This window comes from Gigantopelta aegis, chromosome 8, assembly GCF_016097555.1.
Source record: "Gigantopelta aegis isolate Gae_Host chromosome 8, Gae_host_genome, whole genome shotgun sequence".
Taxonomy (NCBI): domain Eukaryota; kingdom Metazoa; phylum Mollusca; class Gastropoda; order Neomphalida; family Peltospiridae; genus Gigantopelta; species Gigantopelta aegis.
Window position 1 is genome coordinate 37542982 of NC_054706.1, and position 27815 is coordinate 37570796.

Sequence of the window (27815 nt, forward strand, 5' to 3'; positions counted from 1 at the left end):
TGACAAACATTTTGCCTATTTTATCCCCAGATCTTAAACATTGTTTGCAAATATCAACGTGAGCCTGATATCAAACATTCTTGAACCAAATGAATAAATAGTTATAAAGCACTAATGCAAATCTTTGTTATTCGGCTTAACAGAAACACAAAATAATTAATTTTGACCTACACAAATCACCACCTGTAGTACATGTTATTTGTGAAACAATTTAACAATGCACGAATGAAGTAGGATATATCATTTACGGAGTGATAATTCTTTAGACAGTTCATGTCTGATCTTAAAAATGATATTCGCTCATCACTAGTTGACATAAAAATAATATTTAACAATAAGCAGAAAAATACGTATTTGTGAACAACGAATAACAATCGCGCTTTCAACTACGAGTACGGAGTGATAATTCTTTAGACAGTTCACGTCCGATCTTAAAAATGATATTCGCTCATCACTAGTTGGCATAAAAATTATATTTAACAATAAGCATGAAAGTACGTATTTGTGAACAACGAATAACAATTGTGCTTTCAACTACGAGCACAAAAGTGCAGGCATGTCAGATACTATTACATACCTAGACAAATCCCATGGCACTTTGTTTTCCTTAATGCGAAACTCTCGCACGGTCTCAGTTTTGTTATACTTGAGGTACACCTGAGCATACATGTAAGCTGTTTGTTTCTTTGGATCCCAGAACTTTCCAGTCCATTTCTGATGTACTTTAGATGGTCCATGTCTGCAGTAAAGAAACAAATGAGTTACAAGACATATCATATGGAAGTCCGTTAAGATCAATAACTACAGACGTGACATTATATGAACTTCTCCAAGTTCCAAACTGCATAACATTTGTTTTCCACCAGTTTGTTGCAGGTAACAGGTGATGTCAAAACATGTGTTTCTTTCATTTAAATGACAGACCAGTTTGTAAACGTTTTTTGGGTCTCAACAAAATGACACAGTGTACACATGTAAACATGACAGCCCTACCCATAACATCTAGATGTTCAAGTCATAGGTAATTCAAATATGTGTTTGTTTAAAAGTCAGTCAATCATACCTATGCTAACCTTTAAAAGGTATTAGACAACTAAATGAAGTAATATTCATCTGTTATTAGTCTTTACAATTTTACATAGAGGCTGTAATACTGTTTTACTAATGTTAGGATGAATAATAAATAAATGTAGACTGAATAACAGAAAACAAAAGAGAAAAAGATCTCACCTCCCTAACACAAATTTCTAATCAAATTTAGAAGATTGACTAGACTGACCTCGAACAAGAAAACACAATCAGCAGAATTAATTACACCAATGAAACATTCTCATCCCATGGTATCAAGGTGTCACACGGGAGAACATAAAGATTATTTAAAGTTTGCGAACTTACTCTGAGTGAAAGAATTTACTCTCTGCTTCGGTAAATGCAGCATAAAGGAAATCCTTCAGAGGACATGTGTTGCTCATCCACTCAATCAAACCCACCCTGAAAGAGTTAAAAATACAAACACAACATAACAAGATGTTCAGGGAACATAACTTCCTCTTTTAGGGTTTTTATTATTCATATGAAAAAATAATCTAATGCTAATAAATATGTTAATGATAATTCAATGATTTTAATATTTAAAAAAAGAAGTTCTGATTGTTATTATTCACACTTACATCTTATGCATATATTAATAAACTCCAATGATAGCTGATATGCTGACCTGAATACATCGATTACATTTATTTAACCAAAAACTATTTTACAAATATAAAATTTATTTACATCCCTTCCCCTCCAGTAAGACACTTTAACATCACTTAGTTTTGTACACATAAACAAAATCACTTTATACATAAAACGTTTTTGAATATGGTACACAAATGTAAAATTATTATTTACTGTAAATGATGTCTGACCTTGTAGACATAGGGATGACCTGGTATGTTTTCAGTTGCAGCTTGCGCACGCGACATGCAGGGTCCTTCTCCATGATCTTATTCATGATGACAAACAGTTGTTCTATTCTCTGGTCAAGTCTGAGATCCTCGCCGCCCTTCACCAAGTAGCTGTAATCTTTCTCATCATTACCTCGGATTGTCAAACGCTTCGGCTTACGCAGGGATGACATCACCAAGATCTATCAGGACACCAAAACTTATCAGACAACTTTCTAAGAGAAATATTCTATAAAGCAGTGGCTAGGTGCTGATAAAATGTTCTAAAAATGGACAAACGTCTATACCAGCAATACAATAAGATATAACCTGGCCAATGTTCAGCAAGCAGTTTTTCACTAAACAATTGCAAAGTATTTTGACTGTGTAGTGTAAAAATTAGTGTAGCAAATATTAGCGATATAAGGCTGGCTGAACTTGCCCCTGGTTTATTTGAAGCCTGATGAAAGAAACAGACATTTATTTTGCATAAATATAATAATTGGGACAGTTTGAGAAAATGTTTCTGAAATTCTCATCAGTGTTGGCAGACAAGAGATTAATTTACCATGTTGTATGTCTTTGAAATTTGTCCAAATGTATTTTCCATCTCTAAGCATGTGCTTTGTGAGAACTAGTAGAGTACTAATAGAGTTTACAGATTACAATCTGTATGTGTAATTCCTTGATATATTTGTTTGAATAAATGTATAAAGGCATTCTCAGAATTAAATAAATATTAAAAAGAAAGCATTATCAGTTTGACTTCTCATGCAACTTTCTTGTGAGGATACTTACCCTTTCATCAAAGCCTGCCACCTTGACATGATATTCCGGCATGGGTTTAGTCAGACCATGGTACTGACCTAAAAAAAACAGAAATCATAAAGGACTTGAACAAACACAACTTTAAATTAAGACATCAAATTAACATAGTAATTCATGATTAATGCTTGAACGTTATAGTCTTGGACACCTTTTGAAACTAATTTAGGACTATAAATCAAGAAAGATGGATTTCTTTTTTAGTTGACCTGAGTTTTTCATTAATAAAATTATGTATTTATCACATTTATATCCTCTGGTAATCATACTGCACTTAAATGATAACAAATTTGGATTCTGCCTACATACAGAATTTCAAAGCTCTTTGATAAAGTGTGGTAGAAAGTTACCAGAAACTTTGTTGACTCAATACAGAATCACCCAGATACTATTGTACTTGAAACATGTGCAAGGCCGTGCCATTAAAATAATCATGACACTCTCTCTGCAGAACCATTATGATCAAGAATGCTTTTTGTTATTTTCAAAATAATCAACTTTGCTCCTATTTTCTTGGATTAATTTTAAAGTTCAAGTGCAGTATCTACATCTATGGCTGAAAGGATGTATACAGCAACTTTAGCCATATATTTTACCACTGTCATCTGTGAGATATGATTTGGTAATTGTGCATGACACAATGACTGAATATTATTTTTGGAACAAATAAATATTGTTACAATGTCTTCTTGTACCTGGAATTTCCAAGTCCCGACTCTCTCTATTAGGATTAAAATCTGCCATCCACTGACTGTATTCTCGGAGAGAGGCTGGTGGATACAGTTTTCCTCGGGGTTTCTTATGGTCTTCAGCCTTCTTGTTAATTTCATCCAGTACTTGTCGGAATGTCTAAAATAAATATTTAGGTATCAATCTGTGATTGAAAGAATACATTCCTTTGGAGGGTATTTCCTGTCCAAAGTCACACCCACCGTAAAGTAAATTTCATCTTTCCCTTATTTGACTTTATTGTCACACTTATCTGCAATTAACAAATTAGTACAGTGAAAGATTTCTAAACCGGACCCTAAAGAAAGCTGAATATTGTGAAAACCGGCTGAGTTTCATGGTCTATAATGTTATTAATTCTAACACACCGGATCCTGTCTAACTCGGTTAAATATTAGGTTCCCGGCGTGATCCGATTTAAACAGGTTTCATTGTATTAGATTCATACAAAATGACTTGGAAATAATATATTTCACAGTTTATCGGGGATCCCATGAATCACAATTTGTTGACATGGAAAATAAGAATAAGAAGATTAACAGCAGCATGTGCGACATTGAAAAAACAAAGGCGACACCTACTTTTAATCCAAAAGGTGACATTGAACCTGCAGTCACAGCCACAAAATAGGACTGGAAAGATGGCCGTAACAATTATGGTGACAAATTGCGACTTCAAAGGTTTTTAAATGTCATGTCAGCAGCATATGGTCTGTGTCAAATGAAAAAACCTCTATTACTGTGCTCCAATTATTTCTGTACTAGCATCCCACTAACATGAGCTACTTATGGCTTTTCATGTGCACTTTTGTAAGTATTATTTAGACTCATATTGGCCACTTAAGTGACCGGTAGTTTATGTTTGATACATAAACAATCATGTTAGATGTTGTTCTTTGTTCAATGAACTGGTCAAATTTAGCTTTGATAAGTTAGCAATCCTTTAATCTTCAGACAGTTGAAAGCAACGAATGTCATGCAAATGCTTGAATAGAGGTAATGGGGTTGGTAGGGTAGTGGTGTTTGATGCGAACAAATGGAACACATTCCATTCCAATATTTATTTACATGCTCATATACCACTAAGGTTTCAAGCATGTCTGTCACGGGCCCATCCTCTGGATAGCCAGCAGGAGTGGTCCGGGACAGAAATATAGGGACAATTTTGAAGTTTAAGCCAAAAATATTAAAGGGGCATTACAAAATTTATTTGTGCTTTCCAAATATAAAATACCTATTTCTTAAAAAAAAATTTTTTTGACCGGGTGATCTAAACTTAAAAGGTCTCTAGGTCTATATATACTCGTTTAACCCTAGGGGAATTGGGGGTAAGGTTCTTATGCTGGGCGAATCCGCCTCACAGGAAGTTTCGTCCTTTAGGGGAGGTGCCACGTCGGTATTGGGAATCTAAGTGTGGCAGACAGGAGGGGGCCGAGGCCCAGGGGAGGGGAGGGGGGGGGGGGGGGGCGGAGCCCCCCGGACAAACCTAACTCCCCTACTGCCAAACCGCCTACGCCTACCTTCTATCTTCCGGTGGTCTCCCACCCACACCCCCCCCACCCCGCCGTCCCAACCGCGATGCCCTCCACCAGCGCGGCCCTCATGTGGTTTATTTATTTGTTTATTTATTTCATGGACTCTTTAGTTTAGTTATTTTAATAAATCCACTAGGAGAGTGGATGTCACTTTTAGAGTGACAGAAGTCATATCTGCAACCGTTGTAGTGAAAGTTTTGCGTCTGGCCTGTCGGCGGAGCAGAAACGTATCTCTGGTGATCACTTGGTTCCGGGCGGCTCTCTGTAATCCAAGGGAATCAAAAAGTTATGTCACTCAAAGACGCCATCACCCTTTAATCTATAAAAACCGAAGAGAGGTCCAGGGCAATAATACCAAGGACCTCTAGACGGCATGGGTACAATTAAGTCCCATTTAATTAGAGAAGGAAGAAATTTCTTTCTCCCTCTCTTACTTTATTAAATCAATAGTTAAAAATATATAATAAAATAAAATATAATAATATTAAAATACAGAGCACGCTTGTAAACATTTATGCAAATATAGTTAAAAAAGGAAAATACCAAATAATTAAGAATTTACATATAAATATACAGTAGCCGGTGAGCCATCAAGAAATGTCTAACTGCCAGGATAGACACTTCAATATTAAACACCCAAGCTGATCTTACATTATCTCCATTCATTCATCACATTCTTACTTAAAATTAATAAGGAGGAGAAAAAAACCACCTACCTTATTAGTTAAAATTAAATGTTCTTGTAAAATTATTAATTAAAATTAATATATATTATATTTTATGAAGTTAAAAACAGGTATATTATATAAATTATGTTATATTTAAAGGGTCCCTACGTCCATAAGTTCGCCAGGCGCGATAGGAAAGAAAGTTATATTATAGTTATTTAATTGGGAAAGTTAGTATTTTAACCTAAAATTATATTATTAATTAATAACCTTATATTAATTCCCCCATCTTAATTAATTACAACTTCCCTAAAGGGGGGGGGTAACCCCACCCCCCAAAGGATAAAACCACCTGGGGGGGAGGCTCCCCCCTTTATATTACCCTATGACTCCCCGGTTCGTAGTCCACCATGAGGATAATACACAAATGGGGAGACGAACCAGGTTTGTCTTATAATAAATTACCAATATTAATTAAATTACTATATCTGGAAATTAATCCATTAGTTACTCCCGCGGAGGGGGACTAAGATATAACCGGCCATGGACAGCCACACGAGACTAAATACTAATTATTACTATATAACTACTTATGTTAATTAAATATTTACTTTAGTTCCAAGCACGAAGGCCATCAGGAGCCTATCAATACCCCTCTTGTGCTCAATCGGGGGGTTCAATAAATTTAGACCGTTGAGCACTAAATTATTTCTCTTAAAAAAAAATTCTAAATTCTTACGTTTTAGCTTATGTCTGGTGCATTCAAGTAGAAAATGTTTCACATCCTCTATCTTATTACACACCAGACAGTTAGGGGTGGGAGATTTTTTTATTTTAAATTTATTTCCATTAAGGCCATAACATACTCCCATTCTAAGTCTCGAAATTATTTTTGTGGCCTTAATGTTGAAGGATATAGGGCCGGGTCCCGCTGCCTTCGGCTTAATATATGCATGCCACGCCCTGGTGTGGTGATCCCATTCGGACTGCCATAGTTTACCAAGGTGTGGCTCTAATATAGAATTAAATTCTTTATAGTTGTCTTTGATCTCAATTCCTATTTTATTATCACGCAGGCTATTTCTGGCGTTCGTGTCAGCAAGTTCGTTTCCTGGAATGCCGACATGTGCCGGCACCCATTCAAGTCCAACCCTGGTTCCACTGGTGATAATGCTATTATAACATTTAAAAATTTTATAACAATTTCGGGTCTCACACCCCCACATCCTAAGATAGCCTGCAATGAACTTAAACTATCGGTGAAAAGCACATATCCACCAGGGCCATTTCTTTTTAAATTATCGTTTTGTATCCACATTAACCCATAAAGTATGGCAATAAGTTCAGATGTATAAACCGAAACATTATCAGTAAGCCTGGCCCTAATGGCTATCGGTTTTATATTTTTATTGTTTTTAATAACGAAAGCCATACCTGTTTTCCCAGTGGCGGGATCCTTCGATCCATCTGTGTACACTTGTACACAGTCTGGATAGAATTTTTCCACCACTGCCTGAAAAATAATTTTTTTAATACATGGGTTGTCGTATTTAATTATTTCATTTCTAATGTGGAAGTTTACCACTGGGCGTTCGAACTGCCATGGATATTCGAGGCGATCACTAGCATCACCAATGGCTAGTCCAGAAACACCAAAATCAGTGGCAAATTTATTAAGATACGAAATGATGGATATGTCCCTATCACCGACCGTTTTTACCTTTTGAGGAATTAAACTATTTATAGGGGAATCAGGCACTTGGTTCCTTATTTTACTTACATATCTGAAACCCTGCCTGATTCTCCTCAAAGTTAGAGGCAGTACTCCAAGTTCTACCATTATACTATCATATGGAGTACAGATAGCTCCCCCAATAATTATCTTGAGGGCCCTACCATATACTCCATCAAGTTTTTTTAGGTGTGTTTGAGTTGCGCACGCAAATGCCATTGCACCATACTGGAGTCTGGACACTATGAAGGCCTCGAAGACCATAAGCAGAGTTTTTCTATCTGCGCCCCATGACGTACCGGATAGTATCCTCAAAAGATTTAAGTAGAAGACACAATTACCGGTAATTCCAGCAATGTGTTCGCCAAAGCTAAGGGCATGGTCGAAGATTACACCCAGAAATTTGACAGATTGCACTTGTTTAATAATGATATTTTTAAATTTCAACTCTAAATTACATCTTTTTTTGAATTCTCTACATTTCTGAAAAACTATACTATTAGTTTTGGCTTTGGAGATGGTAACCCCCCAGGCTGCTGACCATCTAAGTAGATTATCTAGATCATTCTGGAGGTCTGTTTTGATATCATCATAGGATTTACCTATCCTCCAGAATGCTGTGTCGTCAGCAAAAAGTCCAACACTTAGAGATGTTTTAGTGCTTTTGTTTGAAGTGATTAGTGCTGTATCTAGATCGTTTATAAAGATTCCAAACAATGTGGGCGCTATCACTGAGCCTTGTGGAATACCATTCTCCAAGTCCAAGATGGGGGAAAAACTTCCATTTACATTTACGGCAAATGTTCTTTCTTCTAAATTTTTTACTATAAATGTGAACATTGCCCCTTTAATCCCCATTTGATAAATTTTGAACAACAGCCCGCGTCTCCAGACCATGTCGTAAGCCTTTTCAATGTCCACAAAAACTCCCGCCACCCTGAGGCCACTCCGAAAGGCGTCTTTAACCTCGGTTTGAAGCCTAACCAGGTGGTCGGTAGTTGAGTGGTGTCTCCTAAAACCACTCTGGAAAACCGACAATAATTTGTTGGTCTCCAGAAAGTGGATAAGGCGTTGATTAACCATACACTCCATGGTCTTACAGACGCTGGATGTTAAGGATATTGGCCTGTAATTCAACGGGTCGAGGGGGTCCTTACCCTGTTTTGGGAGTCCAAAGACCTCTGCATGTTTCCAGCTGAGGGGAAGGGCCCCCTCGAGCCATATTAAGTTAAATAATTCTAGGAACAGTCCGAGGGTTCTGGCAGGCATATGTTTAAAAAATATATAGCTAAATCTATCTGGCCCTGGAGCTGAGCCTTTACGGTTACCAAAAGCCTCTTTCAGTTCCCAGATTTTAAAGGGTGCATTATAAGGTCTGTCAGGATCTGGGCTATGATCTTCAAGGGGGATAGGGCTATCTCTTTCCATTTTGATTTTTCTAGTTTGGAAAAACATTGAGTAATTAGTTGTAGCTGAATTTTGTCTAAACGTTGCTCCTAAAACATTAGCTTTTAGTTGATCATTAGTATAAACTTTACTGTTTTTAAGTATACTATTTTTTTTTGTAGATCTCCCCTGAATCCTTTTAATCCTCGACCATACTTCTTTTACGTCTGAATCCTTGTTTAGCGAACTACAGAACTGGTGCCATGAGGCGTTTCTTGTTTTAATAATATTTAGTTTTAATTTATGTTTACTTTCTTTAAATTTCTGTATATTCTCTAAAGTTATATATTTCTTTAATTTACGTCTACATTTATTTCTTTCGGCTTTTTGTATTGATAGTTCCTCATTCCACCACGGGACGGAAGAGCGACTACCTTTTTTACTAAAAACTGGTATTGTTTTATTAGCTATTTCTATAATTGCTTTAATCAAATTATCATTAAATTTATTTATATTCTTATCTTTAATCTGCTCATGATCCGAGAGGCCACACATGTGACCAAAGTCCACCCAATTAGCTTTATCTAAATTCCATTTTTTTTTAATATTATTATTTCCATTATTCCAACTATCTAAAATATTAAATTTAATTTTTATGGGTAGGTGGTCGCTGCCCAGGTCATCGAGAATCTCCCACTCACATTTGGCTGCTATATTTTTAGAAACGAAGGATACGTCCAAACAAGACCAGGTATGGTGGGTGTCTGATAAATATGTGGGACTTCCATCATTTAAACAGGCCATATTTAAATTGTCCATAAACTGTTCTATTAAACTACCTTGTAAATTAGTGGTATCTGACCCCCATAAAATATTTTTACAGTTAAAGTCCCCCACTACTATTAAATTTGTATTATTAATTCCTATTGGTTTCACAAAATCATTTAAACTTAATTTTTTCCCTGGTAATCTAGTGTGTACATAATAATTAAAAATGTTAATATTATTATTTTTAGTGTGAATTGACACCCCCAATACCTCAATCTCTGGCTTCGTCTCTATCACAGTAAGTTGAGAGTGGGAAATTCAATTTCTGACAAAGGTAGCTACTCCCCCCGTGGATTTATTGCCACTATTAAAAAAAGAGTCCTGTATATCCTGGAATTTTGTATTCTGTAAATAATTTATCTTTTTTATTTTTTAATGAATTATTCGGTAATAGGGACTCCTGAATGGCAATAATATCAATAAATTTATTATGATCGATATAGTTTTTTAATTCGGGACCATTGGTGCGCAGACCGCGGGCGTTCCACTGTAGTATATTTAAACCATTTTGGTTAATAAGTTTATTATTATTATTATTAGTAGTAGTAGTAGTATTAATGCCTATAGGGCCTATCTGCATGATGAGGCACGGAGCAATTCTAATTTCCCGGGGACTAACTTTATCTAACAGTTTAGTCCACATTATCATTGCTCCGTGGCTCCGGTGCTACCAGGTCTCTGGCCCTGTACCAAGCAACATTACGTGCTTCAATGGCTCCAGGGTCAACCTTGATAGCTAAGTTTATGTTCAACAACTCGCAGGCGTCACCAGAGGCCATCCGGATGTCATCTACAGAAAATTTAGAAGTCGGGACCTTTTTGTTCTCTCGGGTCAAAAATATTCCTGAAAGTATCCTAACTAAATCGAGAATTTGAACACATATCGAGAAAGACATGTTAGGAAGAGATCGTCAGGGGTCTCCAACTACACACTTTAGTTTGCTCTAATCACCTGAAATCTTTTCACTGAGCAGCCTATTCTTAATTTTTGACCTAATTCCAGTCCAGTCATGACACCTGCTTACCCACTTTTATTCCAAATTCTGCCAACTTGCCCTTCCTCTATTTCATCCCAGGCTCAACCTCTGTCTGTCTGAACGTTGTTTGGACACAGGTCCCAACTCTCTTATCGTCAGATATGCTATAGTTAAGCATTTATTTGTAAAGACAGTGTGTCATACAACAATGTTAAAAGATACTACATAATTACCTTATATGACATAAGAACCAGTTTATCGCCATTTTTGCCAAACTTTTCATCAAAATCTTTCTTGAAAATCTGAAATAAACTCTTTATGTCAGACATTAGTGTTTCTATACACATTTCTGTGCTTTGCAGATAGAGCACAACTAGCTATAATTAGGTTTTACGAAACAAATGTAGTCAGATAGCCCACTTCGGTCAATAGTCTGCTGACTTTCTTTCTTTCTTTTAAAGGGACATTCCTGAGTTTTCTACAATTTTCAAGATGTTATCGACAAACAGAGACGTTTTCACGACTGTAATTGGATATCAAATATATTTTTCTGCATAAAGTATTAGTAGCTGTATATTAAACGTGTTTCTGATCGTTCTAATATTAGTACTAGGTTGAATTTCATTTTATTTTCTAAAAATGATTTTTTCGTACGTACAAAATTATTTGAAGACAAAATCCAGTTTGGGCTTCTTACAAATATTAAGACGACCAGAAACACATTGAATATACAGACGTTGATATTCTAAACAAGAAAATATGTTTAATATGTAAGTTTAATCGTAGAAATATTTTATTAGTCGGAAACATCTTACAATGCAGCAAACTCAGGAATGTCCCTTTAACTTATTTTCATACTTATATCCAATTAAGGTTCAAGCATGCTGTCCTGGGCACACACTTCAGCTATCTGGACTGTCTGTCCAGGACAGTGGGTTAATTGTTAGTGGTTAGTGATAGAGAAGAAGGTGTAGTGGTCTTACACCTACCCACTGAGTAGTTAAAACTCGCTCTGGGTGGGAGCCGGCACCGGGCTGCAAACCCTGTACCTACCTGTCTTATGTCCGATGGCTTAACCACAACACCACTGATGCCGGTTTTGTCTGCAGTCAATTTGCACGAAAGACAATCGATTACATGATCACCGTGAATATTCTTCAAATACCTATACTCTGTAAGCTGATTGCTAATGAGTTATGTTTTTTGTAATCCCTCTCCCCCCCCCCCCCCCCATTCCGATCTTTCACATACTGGTGTTTTTTAAATAAATACTGATGTACCATATTTATTTGATTTAGTTTTATTATACAGTCTATCTAAAAGAAGCATTTTGATTTGCCTACATGTTTTCCAGCCCTGAAAAACAGAAATAGTCACATAACCCCCCACATTATTCAGAAGGCAGGAGGTATTTATAGGAGTTTGAAAATGTATAGGCCACGGGCAATAAACAAGAAATTACGTTATGTTTATACTCCATTATATAATTTTCTTATTTACAGTGTATTTGTCTAAACATTGGCTGTTTTCAGGGCACTGAGCACTCATGAACAATTTGACTTGTACCATCGCCTTCTATCACATTACATTCATCGAATGTTAGGTGCAAAAACCAGCAACATGTTTTAGATTCTAGGGGAGTGCCTGATGAAACAGATGTCGCTCAAGCTATGATCACAGGACGTGAATTTGAAATTCTGCCAATTTACACACACACCAGCTTTACTTGGACAAAGTCAATTATTAATACATAATTTTGGATCTGCCTTATAAACGATTATGACATAAGCCATGTAGTTTTGTTTGTTTACTACCAATAATAATAATAATATGATTACATATTACCACTGGGGCACACTGATTAATTAATCATCGGCTATTGATGTCAAACATTTGGTAATTCTGACTTATAGTCATCAGTGGAAACCCACTACATTTTTTCTAATGCAGCAAGGGATCTTTTTAATGCACTTTCCCACAGACAGGAAAGCACCTCAAGCGAGCACTCAACTGACTGAGCTAAATCACGCCCCGAGTTAGCAATTAGTGCAAGCCATACAGTGATGACAACAACTAATTTTTGATTCCTCTACAATTCTAATGATAGAATCAATATTTTATGTAAGAATCTTTCTCATCACCAGCCAGAAATACTGAACACTGGGGACGATGTACCTTGCAAAGAGACTGTCTAAACATCCTAATCCTGATGTGCCTTACCCACCTGATGACCGCATTCCAACTTGTTAACAGGTAATGAATAAAATTTCACCTGAGCAAACTTTTTGCGAAATTCACTGAATTCACCAGGAGATGCAGACAGCAGAGACGTTTGTGAACCGACTGAGTCAGGTGGCACAGAGTCACAGTCTATCAGTGACGAGTACATCTCACGGTAGACTTTTTTAATCTCTTCCTTGTCTCGCTTGGCAGAAGCAAGCAGTTTCTTCATCCTATCAGACCAGTCCTGTTCATACAAAAATAACACATCTGAACTGTAAATCTGAAAACAGGACTGTAATTAAGCCAAGTACCATAAGTGTTTCTTTTAGTTGTTCTTTTTATAAACCTCATCATTGGATTCATCAATTAACCAAACTACTTCTTTCATTGTCAATTTTGTCTTCATATTTTCCCTTATGTGGGTGCTGCCATTTTGTTTCAAGTGTGTTTAACTCACTGTAAAGCTGTATCCTAACTGGTCGAGAGTGACTCGAGCATTTATATGAATAAGGATACAGCTTAATACTAAATCGACACAAATGTTGCTTTCCATGTAAAATAAAAAGCTTCATAAATGTCATTCTTCATATCAAAGGTTTAAGCTAGTTTTAAAATATTAAGATTTAACCTATCTTAGGTTTTGTCTCTACTGCTCAATAAAAAAGTATAACAGACTGATATAACATATGATCATATTTATTAAATACAAAATATAGACCATTTAAAAGAACTCATTTTAAACTGCAGTAAAAAAACCGGAAGCCTGAATTAATTAATAAGCCACTTTTATTTTGCATGGCTACTATGTTTTTACTGTATTTCTACTTGTAAACAAAACATAATATTAGCAATATGCTGTAACCTTAAAAAGCATATCTGGTTGACCAAACTGGTCCAATGCACTGATCAGTCTCGACACTAGAGGGCAATTGTCTTCTGTCAACTGATCCTTGATTCTGAAAAATAAATATGGTCATAAATAACACATTAACACCCTCCCCCCCCCCCCCCCCCCCCCCGTCTACAAAGAATAATTGTGTGAATTACAAACATTGAAAGTTAACATTATAACAGACAAGACAAGTAGTGACACGTGTTATTTTTAGCTTATTATTATCCTGTGCACTACATTCTTTTGACAAAAATGTTATCACACATGCTATTTCTTAACTTTATTGACATTTTCAAATTATTAGAAATAGTGAGAAATAACACATAGGATTTATTAATTATTTAATTAAGTTTTCAGAACACATTATTTATTATTAAAAAAAACATTATAAGATAAAGAAAGAAAGAAAGAAAGAAGTGTTTTATTTAACGACGCACTCAACACATTTTATTTACGGTTATATGGCGTCAGACATATGGTTAAGGACCACACATATTTTTTTAGAGGAAACCCGCTGTTGCCACATAGGCTACTCTTTTATGACAGGCAGCAAGGGATCTTTTATTTGCGCTTCCCACAGGCAGGATAGCACAAACCATGGCCTTTGTTGAACCAGTTATGGATCACTGGTTGGTGCAAGTGGTTTACACCTACCCATTGAGCCTTGCGGAGCACTCACTCAGGGTTTGTAGTCGGTATCTGGATTAAAAATTCCATGCCTCGACTGGGATCCGAACCCAGTACCTACCAGCCTGAAGACCGATGGCCTGCCACGACGCCACTGAGGCCGGTTTTTTATAAGATAAAAACATACTTAATATTAAAGTATTTAGTCATACTTATTCACAGCTGCCTTGTTGTCTAGATCCTGTGCACTTTTGCCAAAGACAAACCCTTCATAACTGATATGGAATGCATAGACCACAGCCTGCAAATAATGAAAAATAACACATTAGCAAACCAAAATGTGTACTTTTTCAATGGATCAACTTATAAATCAATTGGCAAATAATAAAAAATAATTAGTTTTCACATTCTAGACAAGATATATGGAGTATGTACATATTATTTGGTACACCTGAAGATGGTTTATTGAGATTTGATGTGAGAATTTAAAGCAGATTGATAATTTACTGTTGTAATTACATCTGTACGGCTATGATTAAATCACTGGATGTGAAAAGTGAACTACTATGAGAACAGACCGGTGGGTATTCTACAACAAGAGTACAGAGGATCTGAGAACAGACCTGTGGGTATTCTACAACAAGAGTACAGAGGATCTGAGAACAGACCGGTGGGTATTCTACAACAAGAGTACAGAGGATCTGAGAACAGACTGGTGGGTATTCTACAACAAGAGTACAGAGGATCTGAGAACAGACCTGTGGGTATTCTACAAGAACCGACCTGTGGGTATTCTACAACAAGAGTATAGAGGATCTGAGGACAGACCTGTGGGTATTCTACGAGAACCGACCTGTGGGTATTCTACAACAAGAGTACAGAGGATCTGAGAACAGACCTGTGGGTATTCTACAAGAACCGACCTGTGGGTATTCTACAACAAGAGTATGGAGGATCTGCTGGACGGCTGGGGCTTCTCGCTTATTTAGAAGAGCCATCATCTGATTGATCCATAGAAGGAACATCCAGCTGGAAACCTCAGATGACTAAAAAAACACAAGAAGAAAAAAATCCTTACCAAATATTCACACAATGTTTTCAATTCTTTTAGGGTATTAATGTTAAGATTGATAAGAGATAGACGATACCCTATAAATGTGTCCATCCTGATGTTACAGATATGTTGGTAACCAAGAATTTGTTTTACCTTTTAGCATTTAAAATATCAGAAAAGGAAACTTGTAATGTGTGTCTATGAAATGTGGGACCTGTAGACCCTAATTATTTTAATGTAATACACGTCAGCTACCTCCCCAACATCCAACTTACTGTCATAAATGAAATATAAATATTAATTCATTTGTTATAATTTTACATCAAATCTAAGCTGTGAAAAGTGTGAATATACGTTAACCCACCTGTTTTACAAAGGCTGCCATGGTCTCTGGATAATACTCCACCAGCTGCAGCAGACGTGGAAATCTCTGCCGGGCCTCAGATGAACCAAACTTCATGGCGCGCAGCATACACACAATGATAGTGTCGGGGAATGTCTTAAGTATTGCCAAACTCAGGTCAACGTCTTCTGCCAAACAAATATCAAATTAATGCATAATGTAATGGATAGTAACAAAATAAATCAAACCACCCGAGTGGTAGATAATTTTTAAAACAGTGGGAAGGGAGCAGTTTGACTGAACGAACACCTTGACCTTCATCTTGCTCTGTGGTGATATTCGTGGGGGTACAAACAACACATGGTGAACATCAATATCAAGCAAGCAATACATGTCCATTACTGGTAAAAAAATTAGTAAATCCCCATGGATGTCAAATCTGATATGTAACTCTACATGTTAAACCAATACAAAAATTTCCAGCTCAGTATATCTTGAAGCATTGCAAGAAAAAGTCTAGAAAAGTATATGTGACAGATGGATGGACAAGATAGAGACAAGGGAACATTTTGTTTTAAAATGTTTTATTAGCGATATTTCTAGTCCACTGAAAATTTATTAGCAATTATTGTTTAATGTTTTAACATTGTGTATTAATGTTTTAACATTGTGTAGCAATCTCTAAAACTTGCGTAGCTAATCACGACACGATATTGAAAAAAATGTTCCCTGATATGGTCCCCTTATATTCAAGAGTTGATCAAATAAAATTTTACTTAAAGCACATATGCATAGAGGACACTATAGCACACCCACTAGGCATAAAGAAGTAACTATGGTATCTCGGGCCTCCACCACATGCTAATTTCTAGAACAGTCATTACTAGGGAAGTGATGAGAGCCTAAAATGGTTACACAGTAAAAGCTCTCTGATCTGGACCCTCAGTAATCAAAACTGGACATTTTTCACAATCCTGATTTAAATATCAATACATCTCTAAACCAGATACCCCTTAAAACCTTTCACTTCGTCCTATGTGTGTGCACTTTAGAAAAGTTTCACAGAATAATTTGAGTTGAAATTTGCTATAGTTCAAATGTAAGTGAAGTTTGTTTCATACCATCTTCCTTCATTCTGAGGAACTTATCACAGTACAGTGCCACAGCAAGCTGAGCCTCTTCCTCCCCAAACTTAGGCTGCTGCGGCTGTCTGCCACCAAAGTCTGCAACACAACCTTTGATCTCATGATATCCTTTTTCAACTAGCTTTTCAACTATCTGCAATTTTACAAGTCACATAACAGAATACATTGTTACTTTTTCTTCTAGCATGACAGAAAATGAAAATGATGTTTAAAACATATATTGTATAAACATGAATAATTTACAACACAGAGCAAAACAGTGAATTGTGTGAAGAATCCTTACTATGGTGTGTATTACAATTTTATTTATTTCTAAGCCAATTGTTTTTTAAACTGCACACTAAAATAGAGGGGTTTTTTTTGTTTGTTATTTCCAAAACACTTTTTACTTTTCTTTACCATGTTTACCAAAAGAAAGGTAAAAGTGTTTTGGAAATAATAAAAAGAAAAACCCCACTATTTTAGTGTGCAGTTTGAAAAAACAATTTGTTTAGTAATAAATAACATTGTAGTGTATCAGGGCTTCTAGATTATGATAGCCCCACTCCCATGGCTAGTGATATTCAATGTTAGGCTAGTAAATAACTACCATTGCCATGCTCAACGGCTAGTTAACTTTTTTTTTCAAATGTTGCAGTTAAGTCTATTTTGTAAATATGAACATCCTGCCCCCACCCCAATCCTCCAATGTTAGTATTTTTAAGCTCGATCTCACTCTTTAGGTGTCATATCTGATTATTACTATTGTTTAGTAAAATTGTATTAACTTAAAGTAAAGTAGGGCTAGTGAATTTTTAATCGTGGGTAATAAATTTTAAAAATTACCGATCCCATGGCTAGTGGATTTTACAAAAATTCTAGAAGCCCTGAGTATATTACAGTAAGAAAACAAAGTTCATTGCTGGGAAGGACTAAATTCTAATGAATTTACTGGTCAAATAGGTCATCACCAGACAGTGTTATACATTTTAATGTAGGGACAATACAAACTTTGATCTAGTGAGATGATATGCAGTATAGTGCTTCCATTAATGTTAAACCAAATATTTTTGAACAGTCTGCTACTTGAAACATCACTTATTTCTTTATATTTGTTTCATGCTAAATTGTCATTTTAAAAACGTTTCCAGTAAATCAAGTAACGAAATATTGTGATACAATATAATTTTATCTGCACTTAATAATGTAAAGATCATACTTACCTTTTTGGTTGGAAGTTGTTTTGTAACACCGCAGTAAGTTTTCAGTTTATCACCAGTTTTGGTACTGATGTCAGAGACTGCATCTGAACCTAGGAAGCCGTCTGCAAGTATGGCGAAAGCCCGACCTTTTAAAGCAAAATGTTGCCTACCAAGGTCATTATGCTTGGACAACACATCACTTTTAGAATATTTATCTGAAAATAAAAAGTTATTTATTGGGATTACATGATCGGTGTAATAATTTGCTTAACTTTACAACAGCCCAGTGGAAAAAAAGATGAAAAAAGTTTAAAATAAAACATTTTGTTCCTAAGCTCTTTAAATAAAACTTCGTTTCTAGCATTCTCGATTGCTGTCAAAAGGTATGAATGTTGGTGTATATTAAAAGCTATACATGTTCCTGGCACTTTTTTTATTAATGGTGTAAATGTTGTTACCAAAAATAAGGATAACTATTGTAATTAAGCCCGACTGTCCCTGCCTTTATAGCAGGTTTAACTCTTTAAAAAAAAGGAATCTGCTACATCGTAATGTACCTAGCTGTTCCAGGGTTGTCAACACGTTGAAGAAGGTGTCATCTGTCCATGGACCAATCAGGTTCTGTGCCTTCTTATGATGTGTAGTGGCATACAAGTGGCTCCATTCTATCAGCAACTTTTCATTACCCACATTTTTACATCTCTAAAACAAAAATACATAATCATTCTTCACACATCCTAGTAGAAAGCCCATTAAGACAAATAACCAGATATAAACAAATAAAAAGTCATGTAAGACTTTTAAAGTAGTTTTAAATGAAAATATTTTCATTTGTATTTGGCTGGTGAAAATATCCCACGTAAATGTTAAAAACAATTATTACTGCTAAATAAGCATTAACATAAGATTAATGTTAATGTTTTGTAAAATGTAGGTAGAGACTTAATATAGGCATTGCCTGTTGGTTAAACCCTAACCTATTAATGTTAATAAAAAATTGTTTAAAACCCCCCACCCCAAAATCCCCATATGGTTGTAATCTGATAATAAAATAGATACAGTGTTAACAACTAGAACTATGTCCAAAGTCACAATGTTTTTTTTAAAAAAAACCCCAAAAACACAGGTCTTAATGTTTAAAAAAAGTTATTAAAAAATGAAATGCAGTTTCACCCCAAATTATTGTGCATCACTCCTACTACATAAATGTTCCCCATAAAAGCTACATATAGTGGACTACTCTTATTTTCACAAGGAGTGGGTATAACCAGTGCTGGACAGTCAGCTCTAGGTATCATACAGAATGAGTTTCCTTCATAATTCGCAGTGTCAGATGGAAGTTGTTCTGTTCCATCGAGCTTTCAGCCATGGCTAGTCTCTGCCTCAATTTGGTTTCCTCAAACATGTCTTCGTCCAGTTCATCCATGGAATCGTGGGACTTCTGATGCTGGGTCAGACGGGTACTGATACGATCCAGGTAGATGTTTCTAGTTCAAGTTAAATTTATTATCGTTAGTTTTCATGCTTGAACAAAAGGATTGTAATAAAGGTATCAAATAACAGGCCATTATATGCTTTTTATACAGTCTGAGCACAGCTCACCAACAGAATCTATTACCAATGTGAGGTATATTCATTTCAACTTATGTTCGTGCTTATATCCAATTAAGGTTCAAGCACGCTGTCCTGGGCACACACCTCAGCTATCTGGGCCATCTGTCCAGGACAATGGGTAAGTTATTAGTTGGTTAGTGGTTAGTGAGAGAGAAGAGGATGTAGTAGCCTTACACCTACCCATTAAGCCCTTAAGAACCCACTCTGGGTTGGAGACGGTACCGGGCTGTGAACCCTGTACCTACCAGCCTGTAGTCTGATGGCTTAACCACTGCGCCATCGAGGCCGAGGTATAGACACATTTCAAAGCCAAAAGACCTCATTTAATCATATGTGCAAAAATATAGTCCCCACTCTTCCATTATATAAAAAGAAACTTGGCTATACATATAAAGTTGAAAATGTTAATTTGTTAAAATATTCTTAAAACACATGATTCAATGTAGAATTTTAATTTGAAGAATAAATACAAGTTATGAAGTCATTACTTGTAAAACATGAACTAGCTAGTTACTACAGTCCAGTGGGTAAGAAAACACCTTCTATACTTTTCAGAGTAACATCTTAATATTGAAGGTACACCATGATCTATTTTATGTTTTTGAATTATTGAAACATTTTCAGCAAAAAAAACCAAAGGTTACCTGTTGGTGACAATGTCATCCCAAATGTTCACAGAATCTAGAAGCATGTGTGGAGACCTGGTCTCCCATCTCTTAACAAGTCTTTCAACTGGCACAGTTGACAAAAAATTGTCTGAAAATATATATTGTAATAAATACCATATTTTTTTCATTATAATTTATTAAAAGAAATAAAATAAATGCTTTTATTTTAACTATGAAAAGGTTTGGTAAATACTGAATCAAAAATTAATATGTATTCTAATTAAAAGTTACTTGTCACTACTCCTTTGATCTTTGTAATTTATAATTAAACTAAGTCTCAAATTCCTGAAGTTGTTCAATCAGATAATGAACCACAATTTGCATCCCAGAAATTCAGCAGATTTGCTACAGAATATGGATTCACCCAGAAAGAAAAGGTGGGAAACAATCTATAAACAAATTCATAATTGTACTGCTATTAGTTTTGAGGAAACACCAAGAAGCAGCAACTCTTTTGGCTTGGCAACAGGCTTCACAGGCTCAATACTATAGAAAAATTTGGAACCAACATGTGTGAGTTCTACCCTAGTGTGTGCATGAGGTCACTTAGATTCAAAGACCCTAAAGTTTGGTGACATAGTGGCCAGCTTAATTTTTCAGAAATATGACTATGAGATTTATATAAAAATACCCCTGATGGACCTCTATCATTTTATATGTTTATATAACAATAATATATCATTATGATAATAATTATTATAAAAATCCAATAAGTATATAAAATGTGTGTACATGATGTATAAATAATGAAAGAGGCCAAACAATAGAATACATTTAGAATTTTACTTTCATCTTCCAAGAATTGCAAAAACTCTTCAAGCTCAAGCAGTGGTTGTAGTGTCTGAAGCTGTCTAGTTCGACTTGTCATCATCAGAGAATCGGTACTAATCCAGTTCTAAATGAAAACAAAAATTCCTACCAGAATCTGATATGGAGTTAAAAAAAACCCCAAAAAACAAAAACCCCATTAATTCAACGATATTTAATTTAAAAAAAAAGCAGACCAAGGCAATAATGTGTGGATGTTTACTTAAATCACATACAAACTTTTATCAATAAAACACACGTCATCATTACTGTCCTTATCTATTGATAAAGGATTACTTTTTCTATACCATAGATTTGGGAACAGTGCACAGGTTTTGAAACATCACAGACAAAATAGCCGGGGGTGCTTTACTTTTTTCCAAGACTATATATTGGCTACCTGCCCTGTTCAGATGTTGGCTTTAATGCTGTAAAAATTTCATAGATACAACTGAAGATACCTGAAGGAATCGCTGAGTTGCCAGTGCTGCGTAATGTCGAGACCGGCCATAGTCTTCCTGCCACAAATACATCAATGCTAGCTGCTCACAGAACTGGCTCTACACACAATACAAGAAAATATATAAACCACGATATTGTTAATGGAATCAATTCCAATATACATCCAATACTATGTCATACATAGCTACTATACACTGTTTACACCATTCATTCTGTTCCAATACAAGTTTAGAGTTAAATGGAATGTAGTGATTTTAAACAGTGTACAGCTACATGCAGCTGATCAGGCTGTTTGATGTTGTTACTGTGAACTCTTAAACAGTTTCACATTCCTGCTGTTTTTCTCATTTCACAAACTAAAAACAAACAGGTTGCAAAACTGAATCACCCCAATCACATTTATTGTGCACTGAACTCATAATGACTGCTTATCAACAAGACAGGTTGGATAAAAAACATTCCTACTGGAATGTCACTTATGGCTTGAGGACAATTCCATGTTCAAATTTATGCACACACTGAACCTTTCAAGCTGAAAAAACAGAATAAAGTCTTTTAACAGATTATTACTGCATTTTTATCTTATTTGTGTACAAGACAAACCATGACAAAATTACAAAATCAATGCAGATATTTCTTTATACAAATATACCAAAGTAACTAATACAAAACTTACCAGTTTTGTCAAATACATCACCATACATCAGTTACATGAGTAAGAAACGATGTAAATGGAATTCCAAATTAGGCTGAACACAACTCATATGCGAAACCATTGTGTAAAATTAATTACCTCAAGCATAGCTTTCTTTTCAGTATCTTTCATAGACAGGTCAATAAAGGAAAGGAGTGACTGTTGAGAGTTATCTCCCTGGAGCAACAACTTCAGCTTGCTGCGGAGTAGGCCAGGCAAGTAATGTTCCTGTTATATTAAAAACAGAAAACACAAAAGAAAATAGATTAAATTTATTTCAGTACTGGCATGGTAGGTAATGTGTGCATTAAATAATGGAATTCAATGTCAGGAACATGCAAACGATTGATAAAAATTTGGGTTGCTGTCAGTATTTACTGTTGCTATTTATGAGGTCCCTTACTTGTTTTGAAGTTTTCATCAGTATAATCTCAATTTAAGTTCAATATATGTTTAAAATATTAAATATAACCTTTGAACATGACTCAAACAAGCAATCTCAGTATCAATAGTCAAATGACAAATAATTTGTTCTCTTGTTCCCATAATTTTTAAAGAATTCATTTCTGTTTATATAAAAATCAGTTTGTTTTCCATTGTTCTCAAAAGCTCTAAAAATTAGTTAGGCAAATATGCTAACGATTTGTAATTGGATGAACAAATCCATATAAGAAATCTTGGGGTACAAGTGTACATACCAACAGTAATTATAAACTCTGCTACTAAGAAAATGATTCCCAAATTATTATGTGTTTGTTAATTTTCACAATAAATTTTCAACTCGACAAACTCTACTACTAAAGAAAATGATTCCAAAATCTATGAGACGAATATATTATGTGTTTGCTAATTTTCACAATGAATTTCTAACTCAACAAGAAAAGAAAGAAAAATGAAAGAAAAGAGTTCCAATATAATTCTGGGACAACAGTAGACAGTTAGCTTTTATGGACTACTGTAGTGACGTCTGTAAATAATAGCCAGATCTACAGATCAGGTATTGGCACCCAGCACAGGATAGACATGCACTACAACAGCTTGTTCTAAATGTGCATGTAAAACCTGATGACTTAGCTGACTTGACCTGCCAAATCTAATGGGCTGCATCAACAGACATGGTAATATTTCAGGATGTGGTGTGTGAGTGTGTGTGCGGTGAGGGGAGGAGGTGCACTTATGCTAGTTTCATACATGGAGGTACTAAAAAATAGGACTGTTCATTTAACAGAAACACATTTACCACATATTTCTTTGCTTTATTTCCGATACTCTGGACAGCATCTAAACTAAACAGTTTGATTTAACTAATATTAAGTCAGTAGTGACAAGACAACTGAGATGATGTTAACTCCAGCTCAAAAGTGCAAGGACAAGCCTGACGTCACAATAAACCTCACCAGTGCAAATGTGTCTTCCCAGATCTGGTTTAGCTGAGCCTGTCCCGTGCTGTCTATCCCTGTTACTGTCACCTCTTCTAACGCCTGCCACTGAGTCAAGTGATCCAGACACTGGGGGAAAACAACATGTAGTGACATCTTATGCAGCATACAGTACAACAAGACGCATGTATTAATATTACTACTCAACTTCCGATAGGAATAGTTAGAAAAATATTTGTGTCAAATAAAGCAACTGCATTTAATGTGTCTAATGGATGACATATCTAAATGTAGTCATGTATTACTGTGGTGATGTACGGAACATCCAATGCTTTCATTGATCTTAAGTTGCACAAACTGTTTATCATGACATATATTAGGGATATCCCTAACAAAAGTTGTGTAGTGTATATAATTTACAGACATTATTTAGATAAACTTTAACACTGTGTTTAATGAAAACTCCAGCCAGCTAAAAGGAAGGAGCAGTCTACAAAACCAAAAAACATTACAGAATACAGAGATCATTATGTACTATTATCTTACTTTAAAACCCCACAACATTTTTAACAAACTAAGTATATAGTATATAGCCTCAAACACCATGAGTAAAAGTAGTTTTTTCTCCCACATTCGCACCTGCATAGGCAATATAATGTCACAATCAGTTTCATTGGTGTTCATTTCATTGCTAAGTGTGGCTTTGACATCCTGGTTATTGCCATGGTTAATCAGATGTTAATCAAATTAATATACCATATATACATAAAAAAATCTAATTTTTATGTCATTTCAACTTATTTTCGTGCTTATATCCAATTAAGGTTCAAGCATGCTGCCATGGGCACACATCTCAACTATCTGGGCTGTCTGTCCAGGACAGTGGGTTAGTTAATTGTTAGTGGTTAGTGAGAGAGAAGAGGATGTAGTGGCCATACACCCACCAGCCTTATTATGTCTGATGGCCTAACCACAACGCCACCGAGGCCTGTTAAAAAAACTCAGTGTTCTGTCCAATAGATGTGTAAAAGACAACTGATAAAAAAAAGAAAGAGGTTTCATCAATTAGTGTAAGATTTCCATAGCATCTAAGTCTGTAAATGACCAAGTTTGATAATTTGTGAGTTGATGGTCAGTCTTTTCTTGCTAGTCATAGACCATGAACAAAAACTCAATATTATTAATACCGTAACATCATTTAACACTTCTTAAAGAATACCAACCTCCATTCGACAATCATCCCAGAGGTCTATCTCAGCATCCAGAGGATCTCCATCAGCCCACGTGCTAGTTGATAACGCCTGGAAATAATTTCAATTACTATTTCAAATTCAATTAAAAAAATACTTCAAACTGACATACAGTATAATCTGCACAAATCCTTTCTAGAAATTGTAGCAAAAAACGGCAACGTTTATTTTTGATTGGTAAGGAAAACATAATTGTGAGGTTAAGATTACAACTGTTATTAATAAAATAAGTTGTACTTCAATAAAAATATAAAGAAGAAAACTTTTTATCTTAACATTGGTGAACATATACATAGAGAAAGTATACTGCCCCCATCTCAATAAACTTGTAAATTACACAATACAGATATATTAGTACCACATTGATTGAAACATAATTACAACATATTTGCAAAAATGCCACCAACATAAAGAAGGTTGATGTAACGGGATTATGTTCATCATATTATTTGATTGCGTTAATCAGGAGATAACCATATGGAGTTTTTAGATTTGCGGGTGTTATTGTCCATTTGATCCTGCAAATGTAATTTTTGACTGAAGGCGTCAATATGTGGTTAAAAATGAAACATTTTCGGGCATCAAATAGACAATAACACCAGCAAATCTAAAAACTCCATATGGTTATGTCCATTGTAAACTGAATCATTTTTCTATGGAACTAACTGTATATTAGGGAGAGACCTTAATATAGGCATCGCCTGTTGGTCAATCCCAAATGTTAAATGTTAATAAATATTGTTTAAAAAAATAAAACCCTGTATATTTGGTATTTCTTGAAAAAAAATACCTGGCTACAATCTAACTGTAGACCCTTAAACCGTCAACTTGGCCTGTTAAAATTGCTAATAACATCATTTTCTAATGACATCATTAGTTTTCCTGGTGTTATTTTCATTTGATCCCGAAAAAAGAATATAATTAACCAATCAGAATACAGAACACTCTCGCCATCAGTTTACAATAAAATATGTTACACTGACAGTGCATCATCATCTAATATTGCAGTAGTATACACAGCACTGAAGCGCACCTCATCATACATCCTCCGAGCAGCATGGAAATCACCTCTAGCCTCACACTCCAACGCTTCCCCTGTAATAGACTTGGTTTTGATTTTACCACTGAAGATTCCGTGAAGCACGTCATACTCATCCACTGATTTGTACAGCCTGCAAGTAGATAAGGGTCTTGTCACTAAACATCTAGTTATTATTAAAGCGGTGTTTGTGGTTTTAAGTAGTAAAGGATGCTAAATTATGGCAGATAAAGTTTACTTTAAACGGACATTTCATAGCTACCATTACATACCTGGCCAGTTCAATCCACAAGGCAACATCAGTAGAAATCGGAGCCTTCTCTCCCCGGCTTCTTTTTGGCGGACATAAATTACCATCGTACTGAATCAAATGTTCCTCTAACACAGTAATACCTGCCAAGAAAAAAATATCAAATTTACATTTCCACCCTGCAGTCAGAAATCTAATGACATTCTATAAAATTATATTTTCTACAGATTAGTTAAGATGATAAAGGGTGATTTTGAATCGTGAATGCTCTTAAAAAGTCTTCATTGACATGTTAAACTAACTTGTCAATCAATCATTCATCTAGCACCTCAATCCCATGGCTATAAGTCCAAAAATCTATAAAAAGAATACCGGTACCCAAATCCTTGCAGATTAACCATTGTGCATTTCCTGTCTTCATCTTACTGCAATTCAACATCTTCATATTATTGTATCAGTGAAAAGATTTAGATAACCTCTATCCTCCATCAACATAACCAAACCCAATATATACCTCTACATTAAATATTGCTTCAAGGCATAAATGTAGAGGAAAAACCTGACTTGGAATAAAGCAACTTGCAACATCTGTATTGTTATTTATGGTATGTCAAATAGACTTCCAATTTAATATTTCAATTTTCATCAATTCAAAAACAAAACAAGACCATAAAAACATTAAATTTGAAAATCTAGAATTAACTTTTTTTTAATGGAGTATTATGAATTTTTACAATGTTACAATCAAGTTTTGTCACACAAAATAGTTTGTTTTAAAAAATTTCCACAGGCAAACACTAATCCCCATATGCATGAAAATAGGTACTGAAAAAACCGTATGGTAAAAAAAAATTAAAATAATATTAAAGTGCATTCATTCATTCATTCATTCATTCATTCATGTCTTTTAGATTTATTAGTTTATGAATAGTATAAAAAATTTGCTGATTATTTTGTGCACTAAAAATGTCAATGAATTAGTATTTGACATGTAAAATCTTACCAAGTGGCTGCAGGTTACAAGTAAGAGCAGACGATGCTAGACTGGAGGCGTCCACCTTTAACTTTGATTTCAAGTCATGCAGAACATTCTAGAAGAAAGTTATCATTGAGTTAGAGAAGAAAATGAATGGAAAGAAAAGCATCATGACATGTTCAATGTTATCTGTTATATTACATGAATTAAGGTGAATAAAAATTAGTCAGTTAGAAAGACAAAGCCATGCAAGTTCGCATGCCATATGCAGAATTGTGGAAACATAAACCAATCTTTTTTAAAGCGGATAGGAAACATTAGCATAACACCAGACAACTTAACATTTTGTAATACATTCCATAACCCCCACATCATTTCAAGTATATTAGCTTAAAACTGTGTTAAACAAAGTTTCTTTCTATTCCTTTTACACATTTCTACCTGGCTGTGTTTATGAACACAAAGATGTGCAGTATAAAGAATATCAGTTGGTGAAAATTTAAACCAAATAATAAAGCAATCCATTGAAGGATTCAAGTTACATGCAATTCAAAATGACCATGACCTTACATTAGGTATGAAAGGTATGCAGTTGAAGGAC

At 35.2% G+C, this 27815-nt stretch overlaps 1 protein-coding gene across 1 annotated transcript in view; it reads right to left on the reverse strand.

The window, feature by feature from the left end:
- The window catches only part of LOC121379650 (DNA-dependent protein kinase catalytic subunit-like), a 113535-nt gene that overhangs the window by 5231 nt on the left and 80489 nt on the right, over positions 1-27815 (reverse strand). The window contains exons 67-90 of the mRNA XM_041508298.1: positions 27242-27329; positions 26261-26381; positions 25983-26121; positions 24923-25000; positions 23718-23828; positions 22420-22548; positions 21626-21724; positions 21144-21252; positions 20334-20445; positions 19376-19562; positions 18633-18777; positions 18097-18290; positions 16871-17027; positions 15771-15937; positions 15276-15398; positions 14565-14653; positions 13696-13789; positions 12883-13077; positions 10844-10912; positions 3452-3605; positions 2730-2797; positions 1914-2134; positions 1396-1491; positions 578-739 (exon numbers count right to left, since the gene is read on the reverse strand). Coding sequence (XP_041364232.1) covers positions 578-739; positions 1396-1491; positions 1914-2134; positions 2730-2797; positions 3452-3605; positions 10844-10912; positions 12883-13077; positions 13696-13789; positions 14565-14653; positions 15276-15398; positions 15771-15937; positions 16871-17027; positions 18097-18290; positions 18633-18777; positions 19376-19562; positions 20334-20445; positions 21144-21252; positions 21626-21724; positions 22420-22548; positions 23718-23828; positions 24923-25000; positions 25983-26121; positions 26261-26381; positions 27242-27329 — 3107 coding nt within the window. The remainder of the gene's footprint in view (positions 1-577; positions 740-1395; positions 1492-1913; positions 2135-2729; positions 2798-3451; positions 3606-10843; positions 10913-12882; positions 13078-13695; positions 13790-14564; positions 14654-15275; positions 15399-15770; positions 15938-16870; positions 17028-18096; positions 18291-18632; positions 18778-19375; positions 19563-20333; positions 20446-21143; positions 21253-21625; positions 21725-22419; positions 22549-23717; positions 23829-24922; positions 25001-25982; positions 26122-26260; positions 26382-27241; positions 27330-27815) is intronic.